Here is a 26821-nt window from a genome sequence, read left to right on the forward strand (position 1 = left end):
GGAAGCGATGTTTTTTTTCATCTCAGACCTCATCAAAAATTTTGCTTGCACCTCTCATGCATTTACCATATATTCATTTGTATTATAGCTATTTGTTCACATGTTGTGCCCCCTTTTCTCTGTGTGCATATTTTATGAAAACCAAAATCTTATTTAACTTTATATTTTCTCAGCATCTAGAGATAGCATGATGATATGAACATTATAGGTAACTGATACATGTTTGCTGCAGTAATTAAATTCCCATTCAGTATTTTTCATAGTTACTTTCAATAAATCAGAATCCTTACCATCCTTCATCGTCGTCTACTTCAGTTTCAGAAGTTTCATTTTCAGGAGTTTCAGCGATGGCCTGAGTAAGTTTAGATTTAAACTGATTCAACAGTGCCAGTGTCTGAAATAGCAATAGAGTTTTGTTAAATTTCTGACAATGATATATGTTGCTTTTTAAAATATTATTAGAGAAAACTATATCATGTATAAATAAAATAAAATTCTTATGATGACATTAACTTCTGGATACAGTTCTACAATAGGTGCTTCTTAAGTACTTTTTTATGAATTCATTCATGCATACATTCATTCACATAAAAATGTTTTGAAGTTCAGAATTAGACAGATGTTATGAGATATACTATACAGATCTTGTTTACACGAATTCTTTCTGGATTTATACTGAGATTTCTCAGTTCAGGTTGATAGTTCTTCTCTGTGTAATGAACTTTCCTTCCTCTTGTCTAATATTTTGAAGTGGGAGAAAAGAGACAGTTCTTAATTTTGGGAGCTTCAATGTATAAAATTTACTCTGCATAAAATGGAAAATTTTAATTTTTGTACATTTCTCAGATTCACTTACTGATACTCAACATTTTAAACATGACAACTGATTATCTTTTTATATACACAGTTTTAACAAGATATAGGTCTATCACATATATAGCCAACTCCAATTATCTACACTTAACGTGATTAGACACATTTTTCTGAGTCTGTTTACTTTTTTTTTTTAACCAATTCATTCTCTTTCACTTAATTATGGGATACATTTAGAAATAGACACAAAACTAAACATTCATCTACTGATCTCTTCTACTTTTGGTCTGTTTCTTTCTTTGCCAGAAACCTGGCAAGTAATCTGTGCCAGTAAGTCTGGCTATGTAATGAGGAAATCATATCACTATAGATCTGGGAAAAAAGTTATACAGTAGAGAGGCTGACTGGCTTTTTTTTTTTTTTTTTTTAATCTTTACTTAAAGATAGTAGGGATAGTAATTATCATCAGCTTATTTCTATTGGTAAAGAGATATGCAGGCCCAGATACTAAGTGAGCTAGCTGCCTGTGGTAGTGGAGCAAGTCAGTGTCAATGCTGGAACTAAGACTCAAGTTTTCTGACTGACAGTCCAGTATTCTATATTGCCAGAAATACAAAATGAAAATGCAAAATCCCACATCTGCAAGTTTTTAAGTTAATGAAATTTCTAAAATGGAATAATGAATCTTATTCTCCAACTCATAGGCTAGCCACTTGCATAAATCTGGAGCAGGCTTAAGTTTATGAATTAGGAGATGGGGCAGAATGAGCAACAATTTTCATATCCACATAGCTCCTACAGTGTCTGGGGTATAGAAGAGACTGTTACTGGTCAAAATGATTTAATAACAATCTTTAATCCTCTGTTAGTCATAATAGATATATGATTTATAATTTAATACTTCTTTGCTTTACCAGATATAAAATTCAATTTGAGGAGAAAATCTTTTCCATTAAGTTTAATAGATATTTTGTTGTGCTTCTTTTGCCCAATGAGGAACAGAAAATGGAGCAGAATAACACCAATCACAAAATCACAAGTTGATTAGGTTAAAACACACAAGTAATTTTCAAAAGAAGAACTATAGACTATCAGCAATCACAAGGAAGAATCCTTCAAATTTTTAACAGTAAGAGAAATAAATAGTAAAATCAATAGGAGGTTTTATTTCACATCCATTAGATAGCAAAGATGACAAAGGAAAAAAAGGCTAGTGTTGCAGAGGTTATGGACACTGGCACACATTGAATTCTGATGGCAGAACTGTGACTTAGGCCAGCTGTTCTGTAAATAATTTGAAATTGAATTTTGAAGCTCATTAAATTGTATATAGTCTTTGCCCCAGTGATATCACTACTTGGCATATACCCCAAGTAGGTCAAAGAAAGAGAAAAATTTCTACATATACCAAAAATATTTACAGCAGTACTGTATTAGCATTAAAGAACTAGAATGAAAGTAAGTGCCCATTGATCAGGGAATGGCTGAATAAATGATGGTATATGAATGAAATGTAACATTACTTCACAACATTACTTTCAGAAATGACAAATATGAAAAAAAAAGAAAAATTTTGGAAGATGAGAATGAATTGGTTGAGAAAAAAAGTAAACAGACTCAGAAAAAACCATTTACACAATTATGATGATATAAAGAGAAACAACAAGGAAAAAATGTAGAATTCTGATCAATCCTCTAAGCAGAGAGGTGGTAGCCTCTATGTGTGGAATAAAGCATATATTGTTAGACATGATAATATATTGATGTTTTATTCAACTTTATTTATTTGTTAAAAGGAAGGATTCTAATGAGAAAGGAAGGAATTAGATGAAAATGATAATAATGTCCAAAAAGAAAAGAGAATAAAACATTTTTAAACAATCAAATGACTAATTAATATCCTGATATGCCCAATTTCCTAAAATGAGTACACATTATTAAACATGTGACTGTTTAACATGTATTATTATAAAAGTTTACTAAAAGAGACTAAAAATCACTCCCCTGACTCTAATGTCTTTCCAGTTAGTTAGCAGGTATTAAGGAAGAGGGAGAGTATCAGAGTTTTAGAATCTAAGGATAGTCAATACCTGGCAAGTTCAAATTTTGATTGTAAGCAAGAGTGTTGGGACTGGGTTTTTTTTCTCCCAAATGTTTATGTCCACAAAATGCTATTTTGATGCCTCATAAGAGTGTGAGATGACTGAATTCTTGAAAACTATATCCACTAAGTGTGAGCTCTGATGGTCTTTACCATGCTGACAAGATTTTGAATATGGCCTCCTTAACAGATTAAGAGTCTGAATTCCAAGGCCCAACCCAGATTTCTCTGGAAGGGAATAAAATCATCAGTAAGCTAATCACCTCCTAATGGAATTATTTTGGCCATAACAGTTCATAAGACAGACAACACTAAAAACATGAGCTCTTTCCATTTATGCCATTATGGTGTCTGGGTGTCAGAAGGCTCTAAGATTACAGTTTTTGGAGTATCAATAAAATTCAATTTGCCTATTGATCTATACTTTAAATATGAAATGAATGAAATTAAAAGACAGAAGGATGTTTCATATTTAAAGTTTCAGTAAAATGGAAAGATGTCTCACAGTTGTGCATTGTAGATGCAGAGTAGGTATTGGAGGAGAGCATTTTGTTTTATGCATTGAGGATAAAAGAAATATTAATTCTTGGGATTCATGGTTTTTATATATTACCAATAATACGTATTTTCAAAAAAGACCTCATGAAAATAATTGCATCTTCTATTTAATGCTGCTTGCTGATAACAAAGTGATAGAAAAATTCTACAAGAACTTGACAAGAATTTCTAAATCAAATCATCATACAGTGTCATGCTTGCTGATTTCAGAGCAGAGCAGAGAAAAGGTGAGGATGTGGAAAAATTCATATGGAAAGTTTAATGCTCATACTTGAGGTCTTTAATCTGGCTCCCTAGCCTGGGGTAGCCGAGCCAAGCTGATGGATAGCCGAGAGAGGTAAGGAGTTTGGTAGTGAACACCTGGGTCTTCAGAGCAGGTGTTCACTAGGGAGCTAACAAGTCAGGGCAATAAGTCAGGGCATTATGTGAGTAGGTATAATAAAGGCTTTTTTAAGATTACACGTGGCTGTTCTTGAGCGTGCTACCGGTTATTAAGCTATAGATTCAAGAGATCGTGGCCAGTGACCTTTGAAGGCCTCAGAGGAGGCGAGCCGGGTAGAGTTCACACTGCAAAGGACAGTGGTCAAAGGTACTCTGTTGGGAATAGGGCAGACTGGTAATTGTAACTGCCAGGAGAGCACGTTACAAATGTCTCAAAACAAGGACATGAAAAGAGTTGGTAGATATTATGAATTTGGAGGGATAGAGATTTACATTTTTGTAGAAGGTATAGTGCATATCAACCACAGGGTATGCAGAAATTCTACTATGGGTGCTATACTAGTGTTTCTCATCAATTTCAAAATAAAACCATGGGGAGTATAAGTTAATGTTCTCTCTTTGTCTCTGTTTTCTGACAGCATGGTGTAAGGAAAAGAGCACTTGATTGGGAGTCAGGCAGCCTGGGTTTAAATCCAGGTTCTGCCACTTGACACCTGTGAGATCTTGGTAAATCACTGGACTTCTCAATGCCTGTGGTTCCTCATCTGAAAAATGAGGAGACTAGAATAATTCTTTGCTTTCTAATCCCTAGTACCTGCAGCATAGCAGGGGCTGAGATTGTTGTCCTTCATCTTCAAAGAGGAAAAAAAAAAGTGACATTACTATGTTGGAATGAGACTATATTGTGTCCAACTATGGTCAATGAGATATGACCAATATGAAATTGGAAGGCTCTACAACAGGACGAACACAAATACTCCATATGACATTTGAGTTAAGATGTCTATAACTTTAGACATCTCGTGTTTCTTTTGAGCTACTGAAATTCTGCTTTGTTCCTAAGGCACAGCACTTCTTTGATATGGGTACATAGGATTGGGTCATCCTATGCCAGTGCTTCCCATGTATCAATTCCAAACTCTTTCAGAGAGACTTTCAGTGTGTGTCCTTGTATTGCTTCTTCTGACTTTCATGTAAGCACCTGCCTTGTATGTATTAAATAAACGCCTTTTAGGCAAACATAATTTTGGCAATCTAATAAGGTGGCCAGCCCATCAGAATTGCATTCTCTGTAGTACTGTTTGAATGACTGGCAGTTCAGCTCCTAGTCCTAGTCTTCAGTATAGTCAAATAAATTCCTTATCAAAAATGGGTGTAGATGCATTGTGAGAAAAGTTAGAGTTAACAGAAAGCCAACATTGAAATTGATCTGAGAAACATTTTTTTTAAAATAAAAAATAAAGCCATAAAGAATTGTGACATCACTCTAACTTTCCAGAAATATCTTACTTCAATCAATTATTCGACATTTATCAAGTGTTCTACCACGTGCAAGGCACTATTCTATACAACTGGGATTGAAAGATAATTAACACTCTGTCTTCAAGGAGCTTTTATTTCACTGATAATTTTCAGTGCCCCATGACAGCTCTCTAAGATTATAAGTAACAGAAGAATTACTTATCTGCATTCTTGGCATTTCCATATTAAAACTTTGTTAAACTAATAAAATCTTTAGGTTTAGATCTGTATTTTATACTTTATTCAAATTGGACCAAAGAAAAATTCACTGTTTTAAACTCTCATTATTTTTAAATAGCAACAGACTTCTCATATACCTGAAAGCCTCATCTGCATGAAGCAAAGAGAAAGGTATGAAGGCCGTTCCCCCCCCCCCCCCCCCCAGATACAAGGCTTGAGACCTCCCTAGAAAATGAGATTAAAATTGTATCTTTCTCCTTTAATTATAAGTGTGTGTGTGTCTGGCATGTGCTCAGGGAGATGGGACTGTAACAAATGAAAAACATCCCCCTGGGCTTTGTTAAAGGTTTCCTGAGTTCAAGACTTGTCTCTCTCTGGCTGCTTTAAAAAGGCAATAAGAGGACAATGGACAGAAAAGCCAACGGAACTAGAATAACAGGACAGTTCTGGGGCTGGGTTAGAGGGGATCTGCAAGGAAGAATCTCTACTTGGCATCCACACAGGAATCAATTGTTCCATCTTTTGGCTTTCCCAGAAGGAATGAATGATGAACCTGAGCAGTATGATTCTCCAACACAACAAAATCTTCAGGCTATTAGAAACAGCTCCAAAGATCATACTATATCAACAAGGGCTTCTCTCTGTATTGCAGTCGTAAAATCACCACCCTATTGTAAAATGAACCATTTAATGGATTTTTACCCCCATGATAATAGACAACCCTTTATGATGGCATAATGCTTTGTATGCAATATTTACTAGATTTTCATAATAACTATGTGAGACAGACAGTATAAGTATTATGAGTTCTACTCAACAAAGGAAGAAGCTGATAACTTGAGAGACTTGCCCAGGTAGTCAGAATTTGAATTTGGGTATCCTGACCTCATGACCAATACTCTTTCCACAAGACTATATTGCTTCTTCGTTTCTAAGGGAAACAAGGCAATATCATAGGTTTTGTCAGCTCCATTTGATGTTCTACTTCTTTTCCATAAATGGCACAGAGTAAATTAATTCTTATAATTACAATTTTTTTTTTGGTTGAAACTTCTCCTATTTTTGATTTCACAACTAAGCAATGAAACATAAATTTCTCTCAACAATAATTAGGCATTTTATTATGCAAAATTAGGTAATTTATTATGTAGTTGTTGATTAGACTAATATACCAAAATAACATGATAGTAAGTTCACTTTTATTTTGTCTGATTTATTTATATGACTAAAGAGGCATTGTTCCTCAACTGGAGTATCTTGGACAGACACATCAAGATGTGTTCATAGCCATACTGAATAATAAAATTTTCTGAGTGCTCCTTAGTATTTCAAGTAATAACCTAACATGATGCATAGCAGAAGAGGTTTATTCTCTTAAACCCTAAATGTCCCATTGAATATAATACTATGCTAGCTATTAGCTGTGGAGATGGTGGATTGGCTTCCTAGCTTTCTTTTTTTTTTTTTTTTTTTTTTTTTTTTTTTTGCTTCTGCTATTTCTGAGCTTTATTAAATGTCACTTGCAATGAAAAAAAAAAAAAATCCCTACTCTAGATTGGTACTTCTGTGCCAATTTATGATCTCAAATCTTGTTTGTCAGAATCCTAAAGATATATTCACTAGAACTATGTGGCTATGTAGATATGGCAATTGGCATGTGAAGAGCAGAGTTTTAAGCAGAACCTTCATTTAATTACTCTCATTATGCTTGCCCACTACTATGAGATAGGAGTGATTCCAAAGGATGTGACAATCTGTGGTTTTGCATGGTTGGTCAAACTGTAAGCTAAAATTGACACACAGATATGTATGTGTACATACATTTGTATATATGACCTTTCTCTTAACTTCCTTGGGACCTATAACTTAAGAGTGGGATTCTCAAAACAAAAGTTATGGACATACTACTTTTTAAGCATAATTCCAAACGTAATTTTGTAAAATGATTCATTAACAGGGATTGATGAAGACTGCTTTTCTAGAGTCAACATTTATTTCTATCTTTTGTCATTTGTGTAAATTTTCTGGATTTGAGGTAAGACTGGAACTGTTTGGATTTCCATTATTATTATTAGAGATTTGGAGGAATTTTAAATGTGGTTGTTACAGTTGTGTTTATTTATTTGCTAATTGTTCGTATCATTTGACTACTTATTTTGTAAGGAAAGGTTTTTGGTCTTACACATCTATGCTAATTCCCAATATAACTTGAATATCAAATTTCATCAGAAAAATTTTATGCAAAGATTTCTCTCCCCCCAAAAAAATTATAATTTCCCTTATTATCCTAAGTACACCGATTTTGTCCATGAAATAACTTTTTAATGTCTGGTAATCGACATTATATCTTTTCTTTCTATACTTGATTATAAATCCATTTTGGTTAAAGAAAACGATTATTTGGATTTAATGCAGTAGCCTTTTTTCTTTTTAAAGGATTTTATTTATATTTTTATATTCTTTCTCTGATTTAAGTGCAAGAATTTTGTCTAATAAAAAGAGTTAGTATGCTTTGTTTCTCAGTTATTGAGACTAATTTGTGCATTAGAGGTATTAAGTGATCTTTAAATGTTTGATAAGATTCATCTGTAAATCCATCTGCACCACAGTTTGGTTTTTTCCTTTGATAATTTCTTCATGGTTCGTTCTTTCTAGAGAGGTGTAGCTTTCCAAATAAAAATTTTAAAAAATATATCATTTCAGTGGAATAGGAACTATTTCCTCTGACAATGGAGAGCCTTCTCTGAAACTTATTGAGGCACTGAGAAGTTAAGACTTGTTCTGGGTCACACAACCATAATATGATAAAATCAGAACCTAAATTCAAGTTTTCTTGACTCCAACTCTGGGATTTCTAGCTAGTTGTAATACTATGCTACTTTTCTATAATCAAATGAAGATACATTTAACATAACATCAAGATGTAGCCAATCTTTTCAGGCATATTTCTGTGGAGAGTTCTGAACAGTTACCTGTTCTTCTCGGGATGAGCCTTTCTTTGGCTGTTGCTTCTTTAAAGCTTCATATTTTTTCTTTTCTCTTCGATATTCTGCAACAGCACTATCTGAAACATCATCTTCTGAGGAATAAATGGATATTTTACAACATAGTTAAAAAAAGATTTTCATTTCATAAGATTATTCTAGAATTGCTTATGCTCATAGCAACAAGAGGGAGTACCTGGCCAACAGGATAGAAATCTACCTTACAAATAACAGAGAATCATGAAAAGACTTATATGAACTGTTGAAAAGTGAAACAAAGAGAACAAGTAAATAGAAAAAACAATAACTAAATAATCAAAATTGAATGTTAAATAAAATATATAATGATCATACTTGGTTCCAAAGAAAAGATATGAAAAGACTACCCCATTTCCTTAAAAAAGGAAGGAAGATTCAGAGGTATGGAACAGTACATATAGCATCAGAAGATGTTTTACTATAATTGGTTTTTTTCTGCTTCCCCTCTGCCCTTCCCACATTTTTTTTCTTCTCTTTCCTATGGCATATCTTTATGGAGGGGGAAGGGGAGGAATATAGGGAGATACTTATAAAAGATGTAAAAAACAAAAGCTGTCAATACAAATCTACAAATCTTTAAATCTACAAATTGAACCAACTCTACTTTTCCAGAAGCCTTTATTCAATACTCTTCAACTGACCAACTAGATTTCATAATTGTTTGAAATTCTCCATTTATTATTTACTACTGATTTTTATGTTTAAGGGCTTTTAGTGAATATTGAATTGTTGGTTTTTATAGCCAATATATTTCCTTTAATTGGATCACTGGTGAAAGTGATGAGGAGACCCATTCTCTGATAAGAAATTAATTAAACTCATTTGGCGTTTATCTTGATAAATCCATTGTTACCCAATAACAATAAAATAAAAATTGAAAACATTTCTCTCAAGTCTATTTTCCCTACTTTAGATCTCAAGAGTTACTAATATTTCCCATATGATGGAGGCGAGTCTTTTAATCAAGGCCAATGTTTCTATATCTCTGATCTATTCTCTATTTTCTTTTACTCCAACAATTTTCATCTTCTCTCTAACCTTTTTTCTCCTCTCTAGTAGTTCTTTTATTGCCACTTAGAGTCAAAGTTAGGCCTCTCATTTGTTTTTAACAACTCCACACTTGACCTAACATAATCTCAAACTATTGTTCCAGATTACTCTCTGTTTTTCATTTCCAAACTCTTTATTTGACACTTTATTTCTTCTACCTCACTTTTAAACCTCTTCAGATCTGATCATGATCCCACATGACCCCCTCTCTGTAAAGTTACCACTGACTATCTCTCAACTACCCAATCTGATATCCTTTCCTCAAGCCTCATCTTTCTTTTTTTTTTAAATTTATTTTTCTTGAGGGTTTTTTTTTCCTAATTAATGCTTTTTATTTACAAAACATATGCACAGGTAATTTTTCAACATTGACCCTTGTAAAACTTTCTGTTTTAAAGTTTTCCCTCCTTCCCCTCACTCCCTCCCCTATATGGTAGGTAGTCCAATACATGTTAAAATATATGTTAAATCCGATATACTGTATAACTATGTGTGTGTGTATGTGTATGTGTGTATACATATATATATATATATACACACACACACACATACACATACACACACACACACATAGTTATACAGTTATCTTGCTGCACAAGAAAATTTGGATCTAGAAAGAAAAAAAAAACTGTGAAGGAAAACAAAATGCAAGCAAACAACAACATAAAGAGTGAGAATGCTGTGTTGTGATCCACACTCAGTTCCCACAGTCCTCTCTCTGGGTGTAGATGACTCTCTTCATTACTGAACAAGTGGAACTGATTTGAATCATCTCATTGTTGAAGAGAACCACATCCATCAGAATTGATCATCGTATACTCTTGTTGTTGCTGTGTGCAATGATCTCTTGGTTCTGCTCATTTCACTCAGCATCAGTTCATGTAAGTCTCTCCAGGCCTTTCTGAACTCATCCTGCTGGTCATTTCTTATAGAGCCATTCAATAACATTTACATACCATAGCTTATTCAGCCATTCTCCAACTGATGGGCATCCACTCAGTCTTCAGTTTTTTGCCACTACAAAAAGGGCTGCGACAAACATTTTTGCACATGTAGGTCCCTTTCCCTCCTTTAAGATCTCTTTGGGATATAAATCCAGTAGAAACTGCTGGATCAAAGGCTATGCACAGTTTGATAGCCTTTGGGCATAGTTCCAAATTAGTCTCCAGAATGGCTGGATTTGTTCACAGTTCCACCAAGAATGTATCAGTGTTTCAGTTTTCCCACATCCCCTCCAACATTCATTATAATCTTTTCCTATCATCTTAGCCAATCTGACAGGTGTGTAATGGTTTCTCAGAGTTGTCTTAATTTGCATTTCTCTGATCAATAATGACTTGGAGCACCTTTTCATGTGACTAAAAATAGTTTCAATTTCTTCATCAGAAAATTGTCTGTTCATATCCTTTGACCATTTATCAAGTGGAGAATAAGCCTCATCTTTCTTGACCTCTAAAAAGTATGACACTATTGACTATACTTTTTTTTGTATTTCTGTGACTGTTATCTCTTGGTTCTCCTTCTACTTATCTGACCATGCTGCTCCATTTAAAAAACCAGAACAACTGAAACTACTTGATCTTGCCATAATAACTAATACATAGTTGGTTCTTAATATTTGTTCCATTAAACTGTAATCTAAAAATTAATTTTAAGCTATTTTCCTTTTATCTCTCCTTCTTTTCACTACTAAAAACTTGTAAAAATGTCTAGATTCACCACATAACCCATTGTAATCTAATTGCTCACTTCACAATTCAGCTAAAATTGTTCTAAAATTTTTAGCTTCCTTCTCCTCCTGGTCACTCTTGTCCCTTAGCTTCTGTAATGACTCTTCATGGTTTACCCCTTATCTGCTACCATGACTTCTTAGTGTCATCATTATCCATCTCCCATTCCTTTAACATGCTATACTTTGCCTCTGCTGGTTATCACATGTAGTGATCTTGGGCAAGCTGTATAACGTTATCGGTGCTCAGTTTCTTCACATATAAAATTAGGTGGTTAGACTGGATAGCCTTTTAGGTCCCTTGTAATTCTATATTTATGATCTATAAGATAGTTTCTCCTATGCCCTCTTTTCTATCTCCATCCTTTTACCCTTAGTGATTTTACCTGCTCTTTAGATTTAAGGACTGCATCTATTAAGATAATTCTTAATGTACATAACTAGTCCCAATATTCTGTCTGAACTCTTGTCTCACACTACTGCTACCTGATGTCTTCCTGGGTATAGGCATTTCAAACTCAATTTGTCTAAAACCACATTTGCCTTTTCCTTACTCCCATCTCTGTCCCTCTTCCATACTTCCTGTTTCCAACATCTTCCAAATAACTTATGTTATCAACCTAGTTGTCCTTAACCCTTTCAACCCTTTCAAATTCCTCCCCTTCAGCTGCTTTGTGGAGATAACATATCTTTCCACAAAGTAGTGGTCAAGTTTTGCTAATTGAACCTCTCTTTACACAGCAACTTCCCTATTTTGGACATTCATCAGTTCTCATTCCTATTACTAAATGGGTTTATCCTGCTTTTAGTTTCAGTCTGGCATTTTAAGGCCGCTCCTACTCTCTTTTCCCCAGCTTCTGATTCATACCACCTTTTTCAGGTTTATTTCATATTAATTCCCTTTAATAATTCCATTCTTTACTATTACATATTTTTTAAACTAGCCATTGTCCTACCTGGTGCTTTTATAAAAGTTGATTCTTATGCTTAGAAAGCCCTCATCACTTATCTGTTGCTCATGATTCTTGTCTTGCTTTAAGACTCAGAGGTTATTACTTCCATGAACCCTTTCCTGATACCTCCAATTTTCTCTTTACCCTATTTTCCTTATACTATAAGCATTTTTATATGCTGTTAACACCCTAATGTAATGTAAGCTCATTGTAGAAAGGTTATGTTTGTTTCCTATCTTCTTATTCCAAGTCAAGCACAATATCTTGCACTTAATAAATATTTGTAGTCTTAAAGTTAATTCTACAATATAGTTCCCTAAAAGTTTAATATATTGCAGGGGCTGGAAAACTATGGCCCAAAGGACAAATCTAGCCTGCTACTTGTTTTTGTACATTGAGTGAGCTAAAAATGGTTTTTACATTTTAAAATATAATAAAGCTCTATTTTAAAATGTAAAAACCATTCTCAGCTCACAGGGTGTACAAAAACTGGTGGTGAGCCAGATTTGCCTGTGGCTTTGTCATAGTGGAAAGGATACTCAGGAAAGAGCTAGGTTCAAAAACCACATTTGATATTTACTAAGGATATTGCTCTGGACAATTTACTTAACCTTCAAGTCTCAACTTGCTCATTTATAAAAATGGAATAATACTGGTATTGATTATCCCATAGTATTGTTATGAGATTATATGGCAATGTACATAAAAATATTGTGGAAATCTTAAAGTATTCTAAAAATGTTATTATGATTATAGATACTATAAGCAGTTTGAAAAAAATTTTCTTCTGTGGGTTGAAGGATCTCAAATAATAGTAATATTCTTATTTTACTTGTTTTTTTTTCCTTCTATATTTATTTTTCATACTACTTAACCTCTGCTAGGTATATAAAAATAGCTTTTAAAAGAACATATTTCCTCAGTGTTTAACAAATTACACTTTTTATATTCAATTGTGCTGTTATTGTTATGAAAAGAAGTATGGGTACACATGCTTCTGTGGATGTGAACTTTGATATCTTAATATTTTAATAACGATAATTAAGTTATTATGATGAAGACTGTAGTTATGGCACATTACACAAATGTGCAGTATAAGGTAACTAATGGTTCTGTTTGGGAGGCACCTCAACAAAAAGGGAGAAAATCATAATGCTTATAAATTTTAGAAATTATTTATTCTGTGCCATAATCACTATGATGACAGCCAGAAGATATAGACACAGAAGATGCATTATTAAGCTGAAGTAATAATAGGCTATAAATTCATTTACAATATGAAAAGTGTTTTTAAGGGAAACAATCTGGCAAGTGATGGGATTTAGGGATGTGAAAAAATGTATTAAATAAAGTAAACTTATAGAAGCTTTGACTCTGAAAGGTAGAAGTTTTGTTTTTGTTTGTTTATATTATGCTCTCTATCATAGGACTTCTTCAACTTGTTCCTAGATCCTGAAATCTAGTAAACAGACCCTTATTCTATAACCTATTCCCTCCTCTCCTCTCAGTTCATTCCCATGACACTACCAAGGCATCTACTACATGAAAGACAATGAGAGTTTACAATTTAGTGAGAGAAAAGACACATGAAAAATTATGCTACAAATTAGAAAAACATTAAGTGAACAAGAGATTACATATACTAAACTCTAGGGACCTACAACAAAGGAAGTCTTTATCAATGGAATAGGTATTGGAGTTAGACCTGGGATTACAATGTTAAAGGAAGCTCCTAATAAAAAAAATCTTCTCTGCCAATGCAGGCTAGCACCTTTCTGAAAGTTAGGAAGGCTAAATTATTGGTGAGCTGAAAAGGTCTAGAATGTAGCATCATCTTTACATCTGGCTTACCTGAAACCAAAAACATTGCAGAGAATCTGGGACTCTTGCCTTCTAATAATGGTCTGGACTCTTTCCCCAGAGGCACACTAAGTAAGGTGTGTTTTTTGATAAATGCCAGGGCTCACAAATCTTGGTGCTTGAGCACTAAAGAATTACATTCATTTCAAAATGGTTTGGCACTTACCTAAAGCTTATTACAGCTCCTTTTAGTTTCAACTAGTTGGATAGTCTGAGGATTTTCTTTTGAGTGGAGTTATTAAAAATTCCATTCTAATTTGATTCATAAGATTTCTTCAGTTACATTGGATAAAGGGGTGGGAGAAATTCATTTATTTTTAACCAGATATATATATATAAATAAAGGTAGAGAGAAGAAAAAAAAAAAAAAAGCAACAACAATGCCATAGGAGGCTGGGTGTGTAAGAAGACAATAAAAATGTTTTGGAGGTGTTCTCACTAATGAACCTATTACCATATTATACAATATTATTAGTGAAACAAGTAGCAGTTTGAGTTGTGATTTTATCTTGTGATAATTTTCTCACAAAAAATTATAAAGTAAAAACACATGTTCCCAAGAGTGATGAAGAGCAATTTGATGCTACTTTACCTTTGCATGCCCATATGCAAAATTAAATTGATACTACTCCAAATAATTAAAATTCCATACACTACTGGACATACAGTGATGTAGCACAGCAAATATTTAATTTTTTTTTACTAGAATAAAAAGGGTAGATAATTTTTTAACTGCTTATAGTTTGAGCATTAAGGAAGAGAGGCAAGAGAAAGAGATAAAGAAGGTTCAGTCTTTCAATGATGCTAATATCAATCTGTAAAACTATAGTTATCCTCTCCAAAAAAATATTCGGTACTATTTTACTATTAACAGGATTCTCTCTCAACTGAGCCAATTTGCTTGTGAATTCAGTCCAATTTTGTAAGATAAAACTCCAAGATCTCATGGACAACATTCACAGAAATTGGAGGCAAGAAAGACACATAAGGTCATTTATCCTACCCACCTGCAAATGCCAATGAAAAGCTGAAAAGCAAAAGCCAGTTTTGCATCCAAAATTAAAATCATAGTATTTAACACACGAAAAATGACTCAAAAAATCTGGCTATTAATATGTTTCACAAGATACAGTGATGCAGTCCTTTACCAAAATGGAAAACATCAGGTAAGAACAGAAACAAAATGAAATTCACTGCAAGGTTATTCTCTATCTTACCACCTCCCTCAGAGAAATAGACATAAATCCTCAAGGCAAAGGCTAAATCCAAAGAGTTCTGGACCACCTGCCTACTGTGTAGTCTGCTACATAGCTACTTGAATAGCCCTTGGCTTTCCTGATAGTTTTAGTCACCAGGTTTAAAAGGCTCCCCTTTACCCCCAAGTTTTTACTTTCAGCCAAAATGAACAAGCAAACAGCTTGAGAACAGCTGTGAAGCCTGCTTGACTTTCATTATGTACATCTGTGATACCAGCATTAAGTCCTGCCTAAGGTTCCATCTGGACTACATACAAATAGCACAGTTGAAATGCTTTTTACATGGTACAAACACAGCAAATGCAATGAAATCTGCTCAGATCTAAATGGATGGAAAATCTGTTCAACTGCTCTATTTCACCACTTGATATTAGAGTCCACAGGTAAGAAACAGCAAGTTCTAATAAAATTCAAGCGACAAAATCTGGGAACTCATTAAAACAAACAAACAAAAAAATCCACCTCAAGTTAAAAGAAAAAAAATCAATTTAAAGGACATTGGTGAGCTACAGAAGTGTGTGAATTGGCTCTTGATGAGATTAGAGTGTTTCCTGAACCATCCTCAGGGACACACCAACTTCAAGTGTATCTAAGTTGTGATTTACTCAATTAGGGAATAAGAAGGCCAAGATAATGTCATTATCTCTCTCACCTTCAGTTTCCTCATCCATAAAATAGGAATAATAGCATCTGTTTCACAAGGTTTGTAAATTTTAAAATGTAATAATTGTCTATACATATTATGAACTTTTGTTGGAGTATAGATAGAAATCTGATCCTGGGACAAGTTGCTATCCTGCTATTATTCTTCTGTATTTAACATTGTACAGTGGTATTGTCTACCACTGGATGGTAGACAAAATAACTACCTTTCTGTAATTAAATTAAAATTATTAGGATGTAAGGTTATCTCTAGGGCTCACTAAAAGTGTTCTTTGCACAACTTTAATAACAGACATGTCAACAAAGATAAATTGCATCTCATCTTGTTCCTACATGACTCTGACCTCTTCTGCAAAATCTATTATGTTTGAAAGCTTTCCATCCTGTATACCTTGGAGAAAAATATTTGATAAGGCAACTTCTATTGAAAATGTCCTCATGAGTCAATGCTACAGTCAAAAAATTGAGGTAATAGTTCAATCTTATTCTAGTACAGTACTTGACTGACTTATCTGAAATATTTTGAAGTGTGTTTGCATATGCATGTGTATATAAATACAAATATTAAAGAAAGCATATAGATAGAATTTGTCATTTGTTAGTTCATGAAAGGCCAGTAGTATTTAATATGTAATTTTAGTCACAAAGTCCTATCTTAATTATTATTTAATAGATACTAAACATTTTTGGCTTATATAGTTGTTACATCCTCATATAATTTACAATGATCATTAAGTTTGGGCTCTTCAAGAATAGACAGGCAAGTAATATTGCATAGTGGGTAGAAAATGAATAGAGCAGGCAGACATGAGTTCAAGACTCATCTCAACCACAAACTAGCTGTGTAATCAGTCACTTAGCAATTCAGAGCTTTAGGTTATTGCTAAGACTAAGAAAAAAATGCCTATATTGATGGGGGGGATTTTTTCACTTTAGAAATTTCTTACACTAATGGAATTGCAGATGCAGTCCCTATCCCTCAGGATAATCTTTTGGTAATTTCCTCCAGAAATTACCAAGTCCTAAATTACCATCATAAATCCATCTGGTTCCATGAATGAATAAGCATAGCATTTGTTAGATGTTTCTTTGTGGAAATGCTGTTATGGGTAGTACTTCTTGTGAAGAGTCTTGTGATTCCATTCTTGGATAGCTTTTTCATAGATTTTATTCAGAGGCAAACTACTTAGGGTAACATTCCACAAATTCAATGCTATTACCTGTTATTGGTCTTTACCATTACATTGTTATGTAATAATTCTTTAGGGTTTTGACCTGTCTTGTACTATAGGAATTCCATCAATGGTTAATTTGCTTAAATGAGATCTGCAGCCAGAGACCTAAAAAAAACCATCTTTTGACTTTTGCTAAGCATTGTTAAGTAATGAGAATGCAAAAAGAGACAAAAGACAGCCTCTATCCACAAAAACCTAAAAATGTATTCAATAAATAAATCAAAAAGAAATACACTTTCTACTTGCAAAATGTCTAACCTGAAAACTTAAGTCTATCTTTCTCCCCCCGCCATACACACACAAAAATACAGGATACATAAATAGGGCAATTCTATTATGACTTCATTAAATTGATTATATATACCTTTAAAAGCAAAACTTAATACAAGTGGTCAGTTTCTTATACATAATCCTTTTGTATGTTGAAATGCTTATGCATCTTGATGACTGCTATATTTGCAACAGAACATTTTAAAAATTCATTCTTATAAGACATCTTTCTTCAAGGCTCAGCTCAGGGATAGCCACTTTCATGAAGGTAGCACACTGTTCCCATCTGAAAGTGTTATTTTGCCTCGTCCTTCAATTTTCTTTTCCCAGCATACTGCCCAGAATTCTTTGTCCCTGTCAAATTATGTACCATTTGATGCTTATCTGGGCATATGTTATAATGCACCACCTCGATGTTCCATATTTGGAATGTTCTTCCTCACCTCTATTTCCTGCAACTCCTATTTTCCTTTAAGGTTCAGAATCAAGCACTGGCTCCTTCAACAAGCCTTTCTTGATTTTCTTTGACCCTTCAGTCTCTCCCTAAATTACTTTTGCCTGTTTTATATATAACTTGAATTCACCCAACAGTGAACATATTATAACTCCTAAATAGAACGTAAATTTCTTAAGGACAAGGATTTGTACACTGTGTATTTATATTTCCAGTGCCAAGCAAAAAGCCTGGCATATAAGACACTTAATAAATACTGGTTGACTAACTAATTGGCTGCATGTCATATTGTTGATTTATATTGAACTTGTAGCCCATTAAAACCTTCAGATCTTTCTTTGGACAAATTATTACATAACCCATGCTGCTGTAATCTTATATGACTTAAAAAAACAAACAAACAAACAACAGATATAAGATTTTATATTTATGCTCATGTAATTTTAATTCAATAAATTCAGTCCAATGTTTTTTTTTTTTATCATGTTTATATTTGTATTCTCAGTGCTTAGCATGGTTATATTAGTAAGACTTAATAAATGTTTTTATGCAATCTAAATTTCTAATCTTATCAAATGGATCACTAAGTAAAGAGTAAATTCTACCTACAGCAATCTCCTAATCTACTAGGTTAGTAGATAAATTTTTTAAAAATGAAGCAATTGTTTACTAATCATTTCTCTTAAAAATGATAAAAATTTCCCCCAGAAATAGAAGTCAAATTCACTTTCTTATACTTTTCAAACTTCTCCTCTCCCTTTCCTTCCCTCTCCCTCCCCCCCCCCTTTTTTTTTTGAAAAGTAGGGCATTTGCTCTTCTCCAACTCTGGACTACCTCTCCCATTTCCATAGTGCTGCAGATTTCACTAAGAGTGGATCAGCAAGCATATGCACCAGTTCCTTCTGGATCTCAAAATGCAAATCTACACCAGGTGACCTGAATTTATCAAAGGCAGTTAGGTACAATTTTATATTCTAAATCTAATCTTATCAAACAATAACTAAAATCTAAGTAGAAGGTAAACTCTATCTTATTTATGCTAGATTTTGATTCGCTATTAGTTTTATCTTTTTTTTGTTCTTTTTAGTCCAAAATTCATTACAGAGAAAACAAACAAAATGAGAATTCAGTACCTCTTATTTTTTTTTCTCATCAGTTATCATCATTCCACCCATATTTCAAAATGTGATACTGTCTTTTCTACAATAAATTTTTTCTTCCCAAACTGAAAACTTTAATTTTTACAAAGTTTAAAAAATGTATTAAGCTAAAAAGATGACTTCCAACCAACTAGGTTCTGATGAAGGCAGAATACAATGGAACCATCACTTTTATTCTATTACTATAATCTATGATTGATCTTAAGGTCATTTAAGATCTGGTGTAAGTCTTTTTTACATGATATATGTTGTCTTTCCCATCCTGTACTTCTGTTGTTGAGATTTTTTTAAAAAGTAAATTGCAGAGTTTACGATTATTGCTCTTAAATTCCATTATTCTTTTAAAAGCAATAAAGAGCTGGTCTCAAAGTCTGAACAACCTAGGTAGGTTTAGATACCGTCTTTCACATACAATAGCTTTCACAAATAATTGACCAATTCATCTTGAAGGCGGTCATCCAAAATGACCCTGAAACCTAACATAAGCCCAAAGCAAAAATAAAAGCCAGTCTAGTGCCTGTCAAAAATAGAAATGAGGTTAGCATGGCATGGATTGTTTTTAATGATCTTATACTGACTTCAAAAGACCACTGTTTCCCTTTTTCAGTGCTTTAAACTGTCCATTTATTAATCTATTCTAGAAATTTTCTCTGTAACTAATGGTTCACTGGTTTTTCAAATGGTGGAATCCATATTCTTCACTATTTAAAAAATCAGGATATTTTTGCCTACCATCTTTTTCCCAGAATTTTCCTGAGATTTCTTAAAGATCATAATCTGCAGAGAGTGGCTTAGTGATCATAGCTATGACTGTTTTCAATATTTTGGAGATAATTCATCTTGATGTCAAGACAAATCCATAAAAAGCAGCTAAGGGGCTCTTTTGCCATCTTCTCAGCTATCTTTAGTTCCAATATTTCGTTGTTTCTCCCTTTCATAATACTTAGAACCAGGGGGGCAGCTAGGTGGAGCAGTGGATAGAGCACCAGCTTTGAATTCAGGAGGACTGGAGTTCAAATCTGGTCTCAGACACTTAACACTTCCTAGCTGTGTGACCCTGAGCAAGTCACTTAACCCCGGCCTCAGGGGGGAAAAAAAAAAAAAGGAAAAAGGAAAAAACAAAACAAGCAAGCAAAAAAAAAAACCTTAGAACCAGAATGGACACTAGCAATCATCTAGTCTAATCCCTTCATTTTTCATATAAAGAAAATCCTTTTTTGGGAGGTAACTAAAATTGAGAAAATGTGAAGTGACTTGTTCCAGATAGTGAAGAACATATTGCAGATCTGAGGAGGTCTTCTACCTCCTAAGCCAGGACTAGAACTTTTAAGGATTAAAAAAAAAAAAAATTTTTTTTTCATCTTAAATTCTGCCTTTTGGGAGTAGGGAGTGGGAGTTGGAGTAGTAGTGAGAAGTTCTGTGATATATCTTTTGGTTGGCCTGATTATGAAAACCGATTTTTAAAAACTATATAAGAATGAGAACTTCAGAATTCCCTGATACTATAATAAAGCATCAAACCTTTGTTACGCCACATCCAGAAATAATATTTAAAATGGCAACAGATGTAAGTCATCATCTAGAAAAGTGGAAACATATCCAAAGAGAACTTTGCAAATAAATTGAAGTGTTCTTTTTAAAAATAATCTCCTTGTCTTTGTCTCAGTTTTTGTCTACTGTCACAAAAGAGATGTGATGATTTTTACCAATGATTTTCTACAAACCATACTCTAAAAGAAACAGCAACTAAAGAGAATCATGGTATTACATAATATCAGATTTAGAAGAAATTTCAGAATTCTCCAGATTCAGTCAATAATACCAATTACCACCTCTGAAAAATTAAAAAAAATATATATCTTTAAAAATGTATAATGATCATAAATAAAAAAGGGGAAAGCATTTTAAAGTTTTTTGGAGTTTTTTCTAAGTTTATAACACTCAATCCTAGGGAAAATAAACAATGAAACATGTAAATACAGACATTCCTTCATTTGAAATGTAATATTTAAGTTGTGTAAATCAAATTTTTAAAAACTGAAACATATTAAATGCACTAGTGGGAATTTTGTAGAGAATCCATTAGTAACAAGAAGAAATCTTTTGCAAAGAGAATAGTGACACTAATTTATGTTTTGTACCTGTGTTTTTTTATAATGAGTTTGTTGAAAGTGAATATTATCTAATTTTCTAATTATTATCTAATAATTAGAATAATAATAATGGTCCTTTCAGAGTTGCATTTCATTTCAAATTCCTCTTTCATTTTTTCTCTCAGAATAGCAAAAGGCTATTTATTAAGAAGGGAGGAAAAATTAGACAGAATCAGGTGAAGTACGATGACTTAAAATCGCATCTTGGAAGGCCAGCTAAAAGAAAAGAATTCTGAAGGAAGACTGGATTGTTTTTCTTTGATATCTGAAGAGCTTGTAGCAGAACTACTAGATTTTTTTTTTTGGGGGGGGGGGGGCGGGCTTGTAAAGTCCAGGCTAGCTCCCTGGAGGCTTCAAGAACAGCTGGAATCAGGTTAAGTAAAAGTCCTTGGTCTTTAGTGGGAGAAGTGAAGGAGACAGACAAACTGCCTAAGGCTCACCACCAACCTTTCTCCTCTTCATCCTGCAGGAAGTGAGTCTGGCTCCTTTCATACCACCCTCTAATCCTTCCTAAGATTATCTGTATACACCAAACATCAAGCCAGTATGGAACAGTGAGAAGGGCCATTTTTTCCAAACATATGCTAATAGAATGATTGTCCAATAGGTTATTAACCTTAAGTGCTCAGTTATCTGATTTAAGCACACCTTTTAAGAGTTTCAGCCCTTTATAAGGGCTCCTTTAGAAGTGAACTTTCAGTATTTCATTCTCTAAAAGCCTTTTAATCCTCAGAAGATGGTTTCCCTTCTTGAATCTTCAGGGTTACAGAATCACAGGATTGAACTGTAAGGGATGTTAAGAGGCCTTTTAGTCCCCCTTGCTCATTTTACTGATGAGAATAATGACACCTAGGGATATTGTAACACTGGCCCATGGATAGTAATCATAAGAGGTAGAACTTGAACGCAGGTCCATTGACTTATAACCTGATCATACCTATTTTTTTTTTTTTAAAGCTTGATTATTTTGGCAAAGTTTGGACTGCAGTAGGAGTCTTAAATTAGTTAGAGGGGCGTTATAATAGAATTTAGTGATAAAAGTGTGAACTAAGGTGGTGTAAAAGATATTGAGAAAATACCTAGAGAAGAACATTATTTAAAAAGGGGGGTAATTAAGGGAAGGTTGGCTGTTTTTTAAGAAGACCATGAATTTTACTTTAGACATCTTTAAGGTATTGGCAGCATGTTCAGTAGGAAGGGGAAAGAGAGAGAGAGAGAGAGAGAGAGAGAGAGAGAGAGAGAGAGAGAGAGAGAGAGAGAGAGAGAGAGAGAGAGAGAGATCTCTTCCCTCCCAATCCTTTACTAATATTGTACTTTGCTTGGACTTCTTGCATGCATTGCAATGCCTTTTTCATTATACTTATTTGTATATCTTTTCTACTAAAGGATAAGCTCCATTAAGGCAGGCACTGTACGTTTTTTAAAAAAAAATTTCCCCCCAGAGCATCTAATCCCTTGCACTTAAGATATATTTTTTGTGTTGTCATTGAACTGAATGGGATGTGATCTGTATTTAGATGGTGGTAACTATGTGCATAGTAAGAAAAGATGTCAGTCAAAATATTCATAAAATTTAACTATTTATTAAGCACTTACTATATTTCACATATTGTCCTATGGACTAGGGATACAAAGAAGGTAAAAACTGTCCCTGCACTCAAGAGCTTCAAAATTTAATTCAAGGGAAAAAAAACAAATCAAAACAAACAAACAAATAAAAAAACTATGTTATAAAAACAATTGCACAAATATTTATTTACTGCTCTTTATGTATAAGACTAAGTGTTGAGGATACAAGACAAAAATTAAACAACTCCTACCTTTAAGGAGTTTTGCAACATTTTATTTGAGGAAAATAACATGTACATAGATAAGTGAACCCAGGCAGCATGGCCTTGTGGAAAGAATGTTCACCCTGGGTCAGGTTCAAGTTTTACTTCTGCCATATATTAGCTATGTAGCCATTGGCAAATTTAAAAATTTTATATGGAAGAGTTTTCACAATAGGGATACCATCTTCCAGTGAAATCAAATGTCTGAAGCTCTCCCTTCCCCCTCCAATAATGTAAAGCACAGAATATGGAAAACAAAGAAGAATAAGTGAAGTTTGCTACTTTCATGGAGTTTATGAAACATGGAATTAAGGGCACTGTACTAGGTTCTTTGAGAAATTTAATATTACAAATATATCTTTTTTTAAACCTGGCAGGCTAGCAAAGTAACTAGAGAGCCAGGCTTCAACAGGGTTCAAGTCTCATCTCAGCTACATCATGATTCTGAACAAGTCATTTATGCTTTTCTACAATTATTTTAAATGGAATTTCTCTTTCTATCTTTTGCTGCTGGGCTTTTCAGAAAAGCTGATGATTTGTGTAAATTTATTTTATATCCTGAAACTTTGCAGTTGTTTTTAGGTAGGTTTTTAGATTATTTTCTAGGTTTTTCTTAGTATCACATCATCTGCAAAGAGTGATAGTTTAATCTTCTCATTGCCTATTCTAATTACTTTAATTTATTTTTCTTTTCTTATTGCTAAAGCCAACATTTCTAATATAATATTGAATAATACTGGTGATAATAGACATCCTTTTTTCGCTCCCAATCTTATTGGGAATATAATTTACACTTATGCTTTTAATAATCTGGAAAAGGTAGGAAAGGGAATACATATTCATTATATGGCAGGCACTCTGTTAAGCACTTTAAAATATTTCATTTGATCTTCACAATAATCCTGAAAGGTAAGTGCTAATATTATTGCTATTTTGCAGTTGAGGAAACTGAGGGAGTCAGAGTTAAGTGATCTTCCCAGAATCTCACAGCTATTAAATATGTCTGATTTGAATTCCAGTCTTCTTGACCCCAAACTCAGCACTCTATCCACTCTAGCAATTATTTGCCCAAAAATTGTCTTTATGCGATTCTCTAAGATTATAAATTAAAGAAAAGGTGCTGAACTATACTGGAGGACAGAGGAAAGTTTCCTCATACTGATGTTCCCTGTATCAGTGAAATCAAGGGCTTTATCTCTATGCCTTTTTTTTTTTAAATCAGATATGAAGAGGTGAGTTTAGATGTCAACACAATTATTTAACAAAACATAGCCTAAGCTTTCACATCAAATAATTATTTTGATATTGGAGGGAGCAAAACCAATCCAGTACAAAGAATGATAGAAGTTAGGTTAAAATTCTAGCTTGTGAATTGTGAACTATGAAATGTTGAGCAGACCAATGATTAGAACTTCTTTGAACTTCAGTTTTCTCCTCTGTAATGTGAGGAAGCTAAACTCAAAGACTTCTCAGGTCCCTTCTGGATTCAAATCTATGATCCTATGAATTATTTTCAGAATTTTCATTCTAACAAGTTAAATTTCAACCAATTTTTATTCTGGGCATAAGAAAATTCTTCCTAATTGAATATGATGGGCTCCCTCTGGTGGTTAAAATAAACTTGTATATTTTCACATACACTTATCAGAAAAGAATTTAAGAAACCCCTGTATTTTATTTTATTTTGCTATTATTTAAATGAGAATATCTGGAATTAAAAAGCACTTTAAGATATACTTTACATATATAATCAGATTTGATCATTTACTACCTTATGAGGTAAGAGTAATTATCATTCCTACTTCAAAGGTGAGAAAACTGCAGTTAAGATTGATTATATGCTTTTAGCACACAGGTGATTTGATAACTGATTGAGGTAGGATTTTCTGAAGGTAAGTTCAGCATTCTATTGACTATGCTATCTAGCCATATTAGTTTTAATTTGAGTGGGGCTATATTTTTGTTCTTATAATTCATTTTCTTCATCAGTTAGTGTTAAATATACCGGACATGTTGAAATATAGCGATTTTATCACTCAATAATATTTCCAAATTTGACAAAAATTACTTGGTCCTGAAACCATGAAATAAAATAAAGTATAACTGATTACTTTGACTTTTGCTATACATAGATGGAGTTGAAAAATGTGTGTCCTTAAAGAGTTCAGTGTATACTGAATGTACTATTTTTCTTTTAATTTTTCTCTTTTTTTTTTAAGAGAAGAAATAATTCAGATCTAAAATATGTTTAGAATATTAGAAAAACATATTCCTTTCTGGAATATACACTATTATCTGAAACTCAGGTGTGATTTTCATAATACTTTTTCTGCAAGGAGGTTGGTTAGGGGTATATGAAGAAAGTTTTAATATATAATAAGGACTCTGACTATTGATATCACACTGGCCATGTCACTGTGATATATGTGAAATTATCGCTCAGACTCTACAGGGTTTTATTATATATGATGAACTTTTCTCATACCTATCTTGTGAAGTTGGTAGCAAAAGTATGAATTTTTTTTCATTTTGAGGGAACTGAGACTCAGAGTTTAAATGATCAAGGTCAGATGCCTCAGCAGGTTTCAGGGTCAGAATTGAAATCTTGATACCTGACTACAAAGATTGAGAGCTCTTGCCACTATGCTACTGCCTTATGTACTTCTAGTGAAGGAAAGAATCACCTAATTACAAGGATCCTTAGAAATTGTTGAATTTTGTTTCCTCTTTTTGCTGATGATGAAATGAAGGTCCAGTCAAGTTAAATCCTATAGCTAAGATCACACAGCACCAGTAGTCTGACATTCTCAGGTTGGGAAGAGAACTCTGGTCTTCTGCATCTTACTTCAGGGTTCCTTCTGCTATATACCACACTATACAAACTCTTTTTGTAATGCAAGTAACAGTGCAAAAAGAAACATTAGAGATTTAGGAAGGGAGAGATCACATCTACTTAGGAAGGATCAGGCTGGCTTCCATGGAAGGGACAGCCAGTAAGTTATATCTTGAAAGAAAGGAAGAGTTTCAATGAATGAAAAAGAGGAAGAAGTCCATTGTTAGTATATGAATGGATGTGCAAATGCATTGAGGTAAAGACTTCTGGGAATGGCTAGTAGTATAGTTTGCCTAAGATGTAGAGAAGAGCAATAGTACAAAAAGAGGTAAAAAAGGTAGGACTGTAAGACAATGTAATTGGGAAATATTTACTTTAATTATAACCTTTCAACCTCTTTTCAACCTGTTTTTGTACTACTGTCATTCTTTACATCCTAGCTTCGAATATCAGAAAAAGGATTTTTTAAAGAAAATCATATGGACAATGGAGAACAATTGAAGAATTTTGAATGGATCTTAATTAGATGGACAGTTCAGTCAGATTATTGGCAACATAGAAATAATAGATATAAACTGTACATTCCTACTCAAATCATATAAAGGGAAAGGGATTGCAGCTGGAGGCAACAGGTCAACAGGCTTAATATTATGACCAAACATAAAAGCCTTATTTGAAAAGATGGAAAATTGTAGAAAATTTACATGATGAAAGAATGTAAACCAAGCCCATATAGGCCATCAAATAAGTTAAATGATTATAGAAAAGCAATTCAAAGTTAGACAACAGAAGTTTAGAATGAAAATTAAAAGCTCACAAATAAAGGAAATAAAGTTCTTCAAAAAAGTAAAGAAGATTCAGAGAGAGAAATTAGGAAATGCAAGGCATTGTGGTGCAGAGGTCTCACCTCTTTACTCTTAACCTTTAACATCTTCTCCGTTACAGTAGAACTCTT

The 26821-nt window shown here is 33.4% G+C and overlaps 1 protein-coding gene across 2 annotated transcripts in view; it reads right to left on the reverse strand.

Moving 5' to 3' along the window:
• The window catches only part of CWC27 (CWC27 spliceosome associated cyclophilin), a 286252-nt gene that overhangs the window by 49812 nt on the left and 209619 nt on the right, over window positions 1-26821 (reverse strand). Inside the window, exons 12-13 of one of the 2 annotated variants that reach the window (XM_074282412.1) lie at window positions 8368-8471; window positions 291-394 (exon numbers count right to left, since the gene is read on the reverse strand). In XM_074282412.1, coding sequence (XP_074138513.1) covers window positions 291-394; window positions 8368-8471 — 208 coding nt within the window. Of the gene's footprint in view, window positions 1-290; window positions 395-8367; window positions 8475-26821 lie in introns of both variants that reach the window. The other variant, XM_074282411.1, reaches the window with a different exon arrangement.

Source organism: Sminthopsis crassicaudata, chromosome 1, assembly GCF_048593235.1.
Source record: "Sminthopsis crassicaudata isolate SCR6 chromosome 1, ASM4859323v1, whole genome shotgun sequence".
Lineage (NCBI taxonomy): Eukaryota > Metazoa > Chordata > Mammalia > Dasyuromorphia > Dasyuridae > Sminthopsis > Sminthopsis crassicaudata.